A 13039-nucleotide genomic window follows, 5' to 3' on the forward strand; every position below is an offset into this window, starting at 1 on the left:
GCACGTGCTGCTTGAAATCCGGCACGTTTTTGTGTCAGAAGGGAAACCACTGGAGTTATTAAGGGTGTGCTGGAGAACTTCCCTGGAATTGTGTCCTTTAAAATGTAGTTAATTACTGGTTTTACCCAAGGAAAGCCCTGAGCAGGACCAGGACATTTCTAACAAGCGCGGTTTTGTATTCAGGAGTCCAAAGATGCCCGAGCCTGTTTGCCAGCATGGGTAGGATTTGAAGTTCAGTGTCACTGTGTGTGTATTGTGTCCTGGAGTATTGTCATGTTTTTGTAAGAAGTCACTGATTTAACCCTTGAATTGTTTACAAAAGAGTTGTTGGAATCGTGGCCACACCAGGAGATGCAGCGCCTGTGTCACTGCTGGAGAGCTGCAGCTGATGGAATCACAGAACCAGAATGGTTTGGGTTGGGAAGGTTCTGGAAGCCCATCCAGTTCCAACCCCAACACCTTCCAAGCCCCATCCAGCCTGGCCTTGGGCACTTCCAGGGATCCAGAAGCAGCCACAGCTTCTCTGGGCACCTGTGCCAGGGCCTGCCCACCCTCCCAGGGAAGGATTTCTTCCCAAGCTCTCATTTAATTCTCCCTTCTTTCAGTTTGAAGCTGTTCCCCCCTGTCCTGCCGCTCCAGGCCCTCGTTCTTTGGCGAGGGGGAGCAGAATTGGCTGCTGGTTGGACATCAGCTCCTCTTGGCCATGAGTTTTCTTGTGACTTGTTTTGCTTGTCCCAAATTCTTTCCGGCTGCATCCTTTGTTACTCGGGAGAAAGCCTAAAACAGAAACAAACTCTCCTAAGCTTTTGGCTCCATCTTTGGGACACCAACCTGGTTTTTCCTGTCTCATTTTCATCCCATCCTGCTCTAGAAATGCTCCAGGATGAACAGGAGGTTCAGGGCTGAATCAGTCACGGTGGTCCCTGCGGAGCTGGCGCTGGATTTAAAACCACGTGGATGTGGCACATGGGGACTTGGGTTGGTGGTGGCCTTGGACTCGATGGTGTGGGAGCTCTTTTCCATCCTGAATGATGGTGCAGTTGTGTGCTGGGTGTGCTGTGTCTCCCGGGCAGCTGCAGAGTTAAACGAGTTCCCCCTCCCGCCGCCGGCGCTGGCTTTGGCTCGGAGCGCGGTGGCGTTCCAGTTCGGAGAATTCCAGTGACCAACCAGGTAGTCGGCTCCTAATGGCACAATTTACCCTTTGTGAACACATTTTATGAAAGCTCTCACTGTTTGTCTCAAGTTGTGGGGAGGGGGGGGGAAAAAAAAATAACAACCCCAACCCGACTGTAAACGTCCAGGCCACGGAGCTGCCTAATCCAAACACAGGCACGAGCCGGGGCTCCGTGTGTTCCTTGGCCTGGTGCTGAGCCCGTGTTTATGAGCACACACCAAAAAAAAAACCCTCTGAAGGAGACTGGTCTTGGGTTTAGCACTGGACTTTTTAAAGGGGGAAAAAAATGGAGGGATGTGGGAGAGCAGCTGTGGGGTGGTTTTTGGGGTTGTGAGGAGCTCTGGCTCCTCTGAGCGGGTGTAGCCATTGGAAGGATGTTCAGAAAAGTGTTGAGAAAGTTGTTCAGAAAAGTGTTCAGAAGGATGTTCAAGAAGTTTTTCACAAAGTTGTTCAGAAAGTTGTTCAGAGAAATGTTCAAGAAGTTTTTCAGAAGGATGTTCAGAAAGTTGTTCAGGAAGGTGTTCAGAAGGATGTTCAGAAAGGTGTTCAGAACATTGTTCTTCCACTCCCCAAAGCCATAGGTTTGCCCTTCAAGACACCAGAATGTGCAAGGAGCTCTGTGGAAAAAGTTGGAAAATCTTTGAAAAGTGTTGGAGTAAAATAGTCCAGGTGGCCTTGCTGAGGTGGGAATGGCCAGGGGGATGAGCAGGAGCATTGCCAAGGGGTGCTGGGGGTGCCAGGGGAATGGGCTGTGCCAGCCACTCTGGTCCTGGCTGGAATTAAGATGCTGGAATGGGATGACCTGCATTCCTTGGGAAGAAATGTTGGCATTGTTCCCTTCGGAACGTTTCCCACCTGGGCAGAACAAGGGGTTAACGCTGGAATTGTTGAGCTCTGTGCCCTCATCCTGCTCCATGGTGGAGCTTTGGGTCTCACAGAGATGCCCAAGGCTCGTTGTGGTGTCCTGGCTCCGTTTTCCCTCCTTTCCACCTCTTATTCCCATCACTTCCCCGCTTCTTGATTTATCCGTGGTGCTGGCAAATCCCTCACTGTGCTCATGAACCAGAGCAGAACCTCTGGCCTGCAGGAGAAAACACCAACTGAACCCCAAATAATGGGTATTAAAGGAAAATGTAAAATGGCAGAGGGCACATGGAGTAAGCAGAGGTATTTTGGTATTTTCTGGCTGTCTGGTCGAAGGTTTGGTATCATTTTTCTCCAGGATTACAGGGGCTTTCACCTCATAAATTTGGGCCTGTTTGAGGTCGTTAATCTTTCTTTACATGTTGCCTTGCAATTTTAGAGCTTTGCCACCATCTGGGATCACATTTTAAATGGAGTTTCCACTCACTACGTCCCCTTTTCATGGAATTATTTATATATGGAGAAATGCATAATAAATACATCAGCTCTGGGTTGTTTTGAAACATTTTCAGGGCTTACCTTGTGTGGAAAAACTTGTCTTCTTTAATAGAGAGTCATAACAGTGACCAATTAAAGGATCACGTTTGCAATATGCTCTTAAATGGCAATTTAAAATATTGGTGAGTGATCCGTGGGGAAAGGGAGCTCCGGGCCAGGGACCCGAGTTGGAAAATCCTGGATTGTGAGACAGAACAGCACCATCTGATGGAAACAGCAAACCTGGAGAGGGACTTCAGCTCCCCCCTTGCCTTTGGGATGGGATGGGACCTTCTCGTGGTGCCCCTAAATCCTGTTTTTTCCTCTCGATACGGTGGTGTTGGCTCAAAGGTTGGACTTGACCATCCTGGAGGTTCTTCCCACTCTCTGAATCTTATGGATGGAGCTTCCAGCCTGTCCCACTCCCTAAACCCAACCTGCCCCATCTCTGCTGCTCCTGACAAGCCCCAAGGGCAGGGAGGACCCAGAGTTGGTTCCACCAGCTCTTCCTGGCCCCAGCAGAGCCGAGATGTCTGCCCCAGGCCCCGCCGGTTATTTGAACGGGGTTTTGAACAAATAAATAGCCTCAACAGTTCCTTGTGTAATTTTAGCTCAGGACCTCTCCAAGAATGTCCAGGATAAATAGGTGAATCTGTAATCCATCCCCAATTAACGGGATATTCCGGGAGCAGCTCGGAGCACGTTACGGAAGAGCAGTGTCAATAAACAGGGATGCTGTGGGCCCTGGAAACGTGGGCTCTGTTCCTGGAGAGGGGAGGCTCAGACCAGGAGCTGGGTGCAGGCTGGAAAAGCAAACAAAAAGGAGCCTTCTGCCCCCACCCAGGTGGTTGGGATTCCAAGCCCCACCATCCAGTGTCCCCCAGATCCTCCTGGGGTGATTCACCCTGACCAAAACTGAAGGTGGCGGGGAGGTTTCACCTCCACCCCTGACTTTTTTCCTGTTGTCAACAGGAAAACAACAAATTCCCTGGGATATTTTACGGTGCTGAGGCATGAAATTGCAGAGCAGAATCTTCTCCTCAAGCCCCCTTGCCCCTCTGGCCAGCATTCCCTCAGAATCCCAACCTCCAGACGTGAATCACTGCTGGGATTTTTCAGGCTTTTAACTTTTCCTTCACTCAGCCAGCAGGAATGGGGACCTGCTGGAGCTCTGAAAAACCTCCGAGCAAGGGCTGGCTGGGGAAAGGAGTTAAAAATGAACCAGCAGATTTTTTTATATATATAAAAAGTAAAAATATATGTTCTCCATCTGAAGTTTATTTAGGTCCTTTGGGAGAGTGGCGCGGCACCACGTCTCTACTAAATTGCCAACATTTTATGGCCGTGCTGGCACCGAGTCAAACACACATCTCCTTGGCTTGCTCTGCTGTCTTAAACAGGCAGATTCCAGTCTGTTTTTCTATGGACTGAATATTCCTATTGACTGGGCGAGAGGAGCTCTGCCCAGCAAGAACCTACAGGCAACTTCTCTTTTTATTACTTTATCAAGGCTTGATTATTTTGATATTGCGCTGCTGAAGAGCCGACCCCTTGTGACCCACTGGATGTCAGAGCAGTGTGCATTTCAAGCCAGATCCAGCTTTTTCTCTTTTATTTTATTTTTTTTTTCCCCCTTCTGATTTTATTTGGATTGGAATCTCATTAATAACTGGAAAGTTTTGAAGGGGATATTTTTAACCGCTTCGCTGTCGTATTTCAGTAGCGTGGACGTGGAGCTCTGAGTGCACAGATAAAACACCCCCAGCACAGGGGGCTGCTGGGTTTAAACCCAGCCCCAGCAGTTCCCTGCTCCATTCCCTTCCCAAACCCTTCCCTACATGAGAATCCTTCTGCAAAATCCCTCATCAATCCCTGCCATGGCGAGGAAGCTCCGGAATCTCCCCCTGTTCCAAGCAGGGTGTTTTTTAGGAATCCCTGGTTGCTGTAGGAGCCGAGAGGGGCTGGCTTCAGGCAGGGCACTCATCTGCCCACACTTCCCAGCAGCTGGGAGTGACCCCCTTGATCTCCCCTCCGCTCCAGGGGCCGGGGAGACGTTCCCGTCGGGATTGGGAACGGGGAGCTTTGATCTGCAGATGCCTGAGGAGCCAGGTCAGCATCTGAGGCAGAATGGACTGGCAGGGAACAGCCTGTTGGACCACGCTGATCCAATTACGCTCCACGATGGAGAATCCTTTTCATTTTTTGGTCCAAAGCACAAGAGGAGCGAGGGCTTTGCTTTGAAGCCGAGGAGATGAGTTCATGCCTCGCTGCTCGGGAAGCTGGAGAGCCGAGCTTTGCAGTTCATCTGGACCTTCCACAGCACTCCAGAAAACCTTTAATAAAGCTCTCAGCCTGCTTTTCCAGGGGACTGCTGCTCCTCACGCTCAGCTGGCTGTGCCAAAGGCTTTCCCTCTCTCCTGACTGTTCACTGCACCTCTCTGGGGTCAGGGGGGAGGATATTCCATGATTCCATAGGACAGGGAATGGCTTCAAACTGCCAGAAGGCAGGGAAAGATGGGATATTGGGAAGGAATTGTTCCCTGTGAGGATGGTGGGACACTGGCACAGGGTGCCCAGAGAAGCTGTGGCTGCTCCTGGATCCCTGGAAGTGTCCAAGGCCAGGCTTGGATCAACCTGGGATGGTGGAAGTTGTCCCTGCCCATGGCAGGGGGTAGCACTGGATGAGATTTCAGATCCCTTCCAACCCAGCTCATTCTGGAATTCTGTTTTATTTTTTACCAAATAGTTGCTTTTTCTCATTATTTATTCCCATTTGCTGTTGTTCCATTTCCCTCTGTTTTTCAGGATTTCTCTGCCATGAACTGCACTTGGTTGGATGTGCTGATCTTAGAGGCCTTTTCCAACCTAAACCATTCCATGATCCCCTGGTTCCTTGATTCCTCACCCTCCAGCTCCACACTCCCCTGCTGCCCAGCTCCTTGCAGCTGTGAAGAATCCCGGGATGGTTTGGGTTGGAAGGACCTTAAAGCCCATCCCATCCCATGGGCAGGGCCACCTTCCCCTCTCCCAGTCTGCCCCAATCCCAGCCCTGTCTGGGTTGTTTGAGGACAATGTGAGATTTGTTTCCCTCTAGAAGAGCCTGGAGCTTTCCCTGGGCTGGGCTGGGCTCTCCAAGCCTGGGATTAAATCCTCCCTTGGAGGTTCTGGAAAGCTGTGGAATAACGGGGCTGTGAGGAGGGGCCGTGGGCATTCCCAGCCCCCAAGAAGAGCCCTCACCCCGCTGTATAATGGCCTTCTGTTGCCTTTTAGTGGGGTGCACTTTAGTAAATTAGGAGTCTTCAGGTACTTAGCACTTTAATGGTTCTCACTAAGAACATAATTAAACCATAGACCCCGTAGGGAGAAAAAAAAAAAATAAAAAAACCAGTTTATTGTGCGTATTTTTAGACTGTGTTACCAGCCCTCATAAAAGCTGCTCGATCCAAGCCAGGGAACAGGGAACAGGCCCGAGCTGGCGACCCAGAATTCCTGCAGCAGCGCTCACACCTTACAAATCTGCCCCGTGAATTACGGAATTCATTTTCCTGCTCCCATTTCCAAAGGCGTTTGCAGCAGCGGTTTCTCCGAGCTGGGGGGGAGCCACGAGGGTTGTGATGTTGTGCTGACACACAGAGTTTGCTAATTGGGGTTTTGTTGGGTTTTTAAAATTTAAAAACATTTTCAGTCTCACGGAGGTGCCCAGAGACGGGGCCGCTCGGAGCCCACAGCTCCACTCCCTCTCCACCTTGGGGAGGTTTGGTTCCATCCTCCTTGGAATCCGCATTTCCCACGTCTGGGTGTCAGGAGATCTCAGGTCTGGATGTAGGAGAACTCTCAGCTGCTCCTGGGATGAAGAGATGGAGAAGGGATTTTCACCGGGAGCTGGGGTGATGGGATAAGGGGGAATGGCTTCAAACTGGGAAAGAGCAGGTTTATGGTGGGAGATGGAATAAGATGGATTAAGATGGAATATTGGGATAAAGTCCTTCCCTCTGAGATTCCCAGAGAAGCTGTGGCTGCCCCCAGATCCCTGGAAGTGTCCCAAGCCAGGTTGGATGGGGTTTGGAGCAGCCTGGGACAGTGGAAGGGGGTGGGAATTAAATAATCCTGCAGATCCCTTCCAACCCAAACCATTCTGGGTGTCCAGAATTCCCCTCACAGCACAGCCACAAAGGAAGGTGCAAAGCTCCAAATCCCAGAAACCAGCTGGGTGAGGAGAGCCTGGAAAGCTTTTCCCTCCTCCTGGGCTCTGACACCAACACCTCCAACCCCAGCGGGATGTTTCCATGGGATAGGATTTCCCTGGAATTGGGGAAAATCCCACCTCCAAAATCCCAGCAAGGTGCCCTGGGTGCTTTCCCCAGCTGTGGGTGCCTCTGGCCACTCGTGGAGTCGGGCACAAAGAGAATCCAGGATGTTTTGCAGCATCCCAGGCTCCTGGGGATTGCCAGGCTGCTCCTGCCTCCACGCCCCATCCCGAGTAAACACGGCTCCCTTCCCGGGAAAGCTGCGCGGTGCCGCATCTGGAAGGCATTGGGAGGAACACACACACACACATCTCCTCCCCCAGCAGCTTTGAAGGGATAGCTGGGACATGTGAATCCCTGGACTTTGCTTTATCCGCAAATCCCAGACTGGTTTGGGCTGGGAAGGACCTTAAAGCTCATCCCACACCTCCCACCTTCCATCCCAGGCTGCTCCAGCCCCATCCAGCCCAGCCTTAGACACTGCCAGGAATCCATTACTACTATTATTATTATTATTATTATTATTATTATTATTATTATTATTATTATTATTATTATTATTATTATTATTATTATTTATTTTTATTTTCATTTTTATTTTTATTTTTATTTTTATTTTTATTTTTTTATTTATTTTTTTTATTTTTTATTTTTTATTATTTTTATTTTTAATATTATTTTTCTTTTTATTTTTTCTTTTTCTTTTTCTTTTTCTTTTTCTTTTTCTTTTTCTTTTTATTTTTATTTTTATTTTTATTTTTATTTTTATTTTTATTTTATTATTATTTTTATTATTTTCATTATTTTATCATTATCATTATTATCATTATTATCGTCATAATTATTATCATTATCGTTATTGCTATTACCATCAAATAAAATTAAAATTATTATGAATGCACTATGTATTTAATATCTTATTAATATATTATAACAATTGCTGCATAAATATTCATTATATTAATGTAATAATTAAATTATTATATAATGTAATATTTTATTAATATTTATTAATTTATTATATTAATAATATATATATTAGCGAGATTTATATAATAGTATATATTATATATAATGTTATTTATTATTTACTTTGTTAATAGAATAATAAAATGAGAAAAGTTCAAATTAAATGGTGATAATAATAATAATGATAAAATTAATAATGATTATGATAATAATAAATAATAATAAATAATAAAAATAATAATGAATGAAAATAATAAATAATGAAAAGTAATAATAAAAAGTAATAATAATAAACAGTAGTAATAATAATAGTAATAGTAATAGTAATAATAGGAAGAAGAAGAAGAAAATAAAATAAAATAAAATAAAATAAAATAAAATAAAATAAAATAAAATAAAATAAAATAAAATAAAATAAAATAAAATAAAATAAAATAAAAATAATAAAAATAAAAATAAAAATAAACATAAAAATAAAAATAATAAAAATAATAAAAAATAAAAAAATTAATAATAATAATAATAATAATAATAATAATAATAATAATAATAATAATAATAATAATAATAATAATAATAATAATAATAATAATAATAATAATATTCCCAGTCCCTGTGGGAGCTTTCCTGGGAATGCTGTGAGGTTCCAGCCCGGTCCAGCGGGTCCTGGCAGGTCCAGGGGAGGCCCTGGGGGCAGCGGGGGCTGCGCTGACCCCCCGGCCCGGCCGGAGCAGCCTTGGCAGAGCTCCCTGAGCCCAGCCCGGCCCCATCCGGGAAGGAAGGATGCGGTCTCCTGTCCTGAGGGGCCACAGCAGCCTCCAGCCCAGGCCAGGCTTTATTAATCCCAGCTTTGCTAATAAGGAATTACAATAGTTGTGGGATTTGGCAGCGGGAGCGTGCTTGGCTGCCACGCATCCTACAGGATTTGCCCTGTTTTGTTTGTATTTTGGATTTAACTACAAATAATTTAAAGATGTGTTGTGTCTCCTTCAATTAACATTTGTGTTTTCCACCTCTCTTTTTTTTCCCATTTTTGCTGTTGAAGTTTTAAGACAATACCAGGGAATTCGAGCCTGTCAGATACGCTAAGATAAATTCACATTTATTTTTTTGCTCCAGCCGTGGGATTTCTTAGGGTGGCACTTATTAACATGTCAGAACTTGGGGCTGTTGTTCCCTTTGAAAACTTTGCCGTTTTCTTGTCCTGGATGGAAAAATCTCCCAGTGTCAAAAAATTTCAGGCTGACAAAAGAATAATATTGTCCCAAGGCCAGTATGTAAATACCTTAACCAGTATAACATGTTTAGAGGAATTACACTTTCCTCTCCCAAATTACCATCTTGGAAAGCAGCTCTACCAGCACATTTATTTGAATTTTAAATATTTTGAAAGCAGATCTCTGAGGTTTTGAAATCTGGTTTCCATTCCTGGCTCTGTTTGACCCAAGGCCTGACCCTGAGCAAATCTTAGGCTCCGTTTCTGGATCTGCCCCGTTGCTCTGAGGATCCTCACTCACTTTACCATCCCTCAGAGCTGATCTCAGTGTAAGATTTCACTGTTAAATAATGGTGGGGTTGATTTAAGCTGGGGTTTGGTTATGATGACAAAAGGGAAAATGAAAACTCTTGCTTTTTAAGAGATGAATTTGTTTAAAGATGCGTGAAAAAAAAAACAACCCTTGAATGAAGTCATTTTCTCTGCGAAGAAACGAGTTCCCAGAGGTGAAGGACGGTTCTCCTGAGGGCAAACTTGGGGAGAGAAACAAGGAACAAGGCCAGAACTTTGTAGCTGCCCTTCACACCAGGTTTTGGAGGGGATTAATTCCATTTTTCCCTTTGACATTCCAGACGCAGCCGGTGCCCAACCCCATCTCGTACTTCATGCACCGCTCGCCGTGGTGGTTCCACCGCTTCGAGACCTTGGTCAACCACTTCATCGAGCTGGTGGTGCCCTTCTTCCTGCTGCTGGGCCGGAGGATGAGCATCCTGCACGGGCTCCTGCAGATCCTGTTCCAGGTGAGCTGCTCCCACCGAGCTTCCCCTCCTCTCCTGCCTTCCCGGCTCCTCCAGGAGCTGGCTCAGGGGCCAGGATGGGAGTCCAGCCTCCAGGGAATGAGGATGGTTCCCAGCCAGGAATTCCTGGGTGTTTCCCGCTGCTCTGGGTGCTTTGCTGGAGGTTTGGTTTGGTTTGGTTTGGGTTTGGCTTGGTTTGGTCTGGTTTGGGTTGGTTGGTTTGGTTTGGTTTGGTTTGGTTTGGTTTGGTTTGGTTTGGTTTGGTTTGGGTTGGATTAGTTTGGTTTGGTTTGGTTTGGTTTGGTTTGGATTGGATTGGATTGGATTGGATTGGATTGGATTGGATTGGATTGGATTGGATTGGATTGGATTGGATTGGATTGGATTGGATTGGATTGGATTGGATTGGATTGGATTGGATTGGATTGGATTGGATTGGATTGGATTGGATTGGATTGGATTGGATTGGATTGGTTTGGTTTGGATTGGGTTGGTTTGGTTTGGTTGGGTTGGTTTGGTTTGGTTTGGTTTGGTTTGGTTTGGATTGGATTGGTTTGGATCGGATTGGTTTGGGGTTTCCGTGTGGTAGAGAAGTGGCAGCCCAGGATCAGTGCAAAGGGGAATCCCTGTGATTCCCCCAAAAGTTAATTTTTATCTCTCCATCTCTGAAGAGATCCTTTGCTCTGTGTCTGTCGTTTGAGGATTGTTCTTTATCTCTGAAATTCTTTATTCTCTTCACAAATACCAGATGGACTGTGCCGAGCTTTAAAATGAAAATAATTCCTTGCAAATTTAACAGATTCACATTCTGCTTGATTTTTTGGGTGTTTTTTTTCATTTTTTGTACCTCTGCAAAACTCAGAGGACAGAAGCTGCTGCATAAATCCTCCCCTAGAGCCCATCTGATTCCTCTCCTCTCTGTCCTGGCAGAGCTCAAAGGGTTCATGAAACCTCTCAGAGGTTCGGTTTCCAGCCCTTGCTGCCCTGCCTTTGTTCAGCATCATTTCAGCAGCATGAAATCCCTGCTCAGGAGCTGGTACTGCTTCCTGTGAGCTCATGTGATGATTAAACTGGAGAACAGCTCATAAAGCCCCTTGGTAAACCACAAAAATGCTGCTCAGCTTTTAAAGGTCTGACAGAAACCCCGGCGGGTTTGTGTCCTCACAGGGTTCCTCGCGCTTCCCAAACTCTTCCTGTCGTGTCTGGGTGCCACTGAACGCCGGATTTTCCCCCTGCACAGCTCCCAGGGGCAGGATGGATTTGGGCTGGGATGGATTTGGGCAGATGGAGGGAGAGGTCTGAGCCAGGTGTCGCTCCAGAGGTGCCAGCTGTGTTTGTGACAGGCGTCACCCCTGAGGCTTGTGGAGGAACTGGGAGGATTTCATTCAGCCTGACCCTAAAAAAAAACTCCAGGGACAAAGCAAACCCTGGTTAAGATGAAGGAAAGCAGGGTGAGATTAGAGATCAGGGAGAAATGAATCCCTGGGAGGGTGGCACAGATTCCCAGAGAAGCTGTGGCTGCCCCTGGATCCCTGGAAGTGTCCAAGGCCAGGCTGGAGCGACCCTGGGATCGCAGCAAGTGTCCCCAGGGAGGTGGGAACAAGATGATCTTCAAGGTCCTTCCCACCCCAACCCATCCCATGTTCAACACTCCCCTTCTCCCCTCGGGCTTGCTCCATCCCTGTCACTCCCAGCCAGGAATCTCTGGCTCCTTCCTGGCTCCTCCAGAGCCCCCGAGGAGCAGCAGGGCCCTGGGGGGGCTGGGGGACCCCAGACAGAGCCGAGCCCACCCCATAAATGTCCTAATGCCAGCGAGTCAGTGCAGGCATCCAGCCCCCTTTAATTGGCCCTTTATTGATAGCTGGCAATTACTGACTTGTTTCGATCACGGGGGGGAGGCTGCCAAGGCAAAAAGGGTCCCAGTGTAAGAGGCAGCTCTGCTGCATTTACAGCATTTCAACAAAAACCTGTTTATTTAATATTTACTGCCCTTTTCTTCATTCAGAATGACTTTTATTGACAATCCTTGTGCTCTGCAAAGGAAGCAATAAAGTTTAATGTTGATACACCACTTAATTCTGCTTTTCAAGATTTGAATTGACATTACAGACAAGTTTTATTGGACATTTTATAATTGTTATTGGAGTCATGGTGGCGAGGTTGAGTGAGTGTATTTTTCCAGATTCCAACTGGCCTGGAGAATATTGCTTTGTCAGGAACCCAAAAAAAAGTTGGGTTTTAAAGGAGGAAAGTGGGGTTTTTTTTTCCAAGTGTGAACTTATTCTTCTTGCCTGCTTCACGTTTGTAAGGAAAAAAGCTTAGAGAGGGTGGAAACATCAGAGAGGAGCCTGAGGATGGATGTGTGTCCACCAGGGGATTCCTGTGGGGTTGGGATTCCAGCCTGGAGTTCTCCTGAGGGAGCTGGAAGCTCCACCTCGTTCCCACCCTGGCCTTGCACAGGAGCTTCCTGCTGGGCTTTGTGTTTGGTGGGACCCAGGTGGGATTTAGGGTGGCTTTGATGGACACCAAAGTGCTGCCAGCACCTTGATTCCCCCCTGGAGGGGCCACAGGGAGCCTTGGGATGAGCCCATTGCCAGCAGATCCATGAAGGGCTCGCTGTTGCTGCTCCTGGCCAGGGATGGTCCCTCCTGCTGTGCTTTCCTGCCCCTCAGCTTTGGGGTTTTTTTCTCTTTGTGAGCTCAGGTCAAACCCCACCACTTTCCATGGACCTCCTGGGCACTGCTGCCAATTGGATCTGCCAGGAATGAATTATCCCTGGAAGTGTTCAGAAAAGCGTGGATGTGACGCTTGAGGACGTGGTCTAGTGGTGAATGTGGTGGTTGATGGTTGGATTTGAGCTTTTCCAACCTTAACAATTCTGTGATTGCCTGGTTTTTGTAGCAGAGGTGGGGTCTGAGCCTCAGAAATGCACACCTGGCTCTGAAACACCCCAACATTCAGGAGAAATCAAATCTAAAACAGGGCTGTCAGTACCTGGAGCGAGGCAAAAGGTATCCTGGAGGGTCTCCAGGTGAGGTCTGCACCCTGATTCTTGGTTCTGCAGAATCAGCAGGGCAGAGCCTGCCCATTCCCCAAGGAGTCTGTGGGGTGTGGGAGGTTGGAGGTGCTGCTGGGGAAGGCAAATCCTTCAGCTCAGTGGGGATTTTGCTGATCCCTGGATCTGCCTCCTCCAAGCCCTGGAGCTGCGTGTTTTTCACGCTGTCTAACTCCCAGC

At 47.0% G+C, this 13039-nt stretch overlaps 1 protein-coding gene across 2 annotated transcripts in view; it reads left to right on the top strand.

Moving 5' to 3' along the window:
* The window catches only part of LMF1 (lipase maturation factor 1), a 149656-nt gene that overhangs the window by 92886 nt on the left and 43731 nt on the right, over positions 1 to 13039 (top strand). For both annotated transcript variants that reach the window (XM_058849503.1, XM_058849504.1), the window contains one exon: positions 9640 to 9807. In XM_058849503.1, the coding sequence (XP_058705486.1) occupies positions 9640 to 9807 (168 nt within the window). The remainder of the gene's footprint in view (positions 1 to 9639; positions 9808 to 13039) is intronic.

Source organism: Poecile atricapillus, chromosome 14, assembly GCF_030490865.1.
Source record: "Poecile atricapillus isolate bPoeAtr1 chromosome 14, bPoeAtr1.hap1, whole genome shotgun sequence".
Classification (NCBI taxonomy): Eukaryota; Metazoa; Chordata; class Aves; order Passeriformes; family Paridae; genus Poecile; species Poecile atricapillus.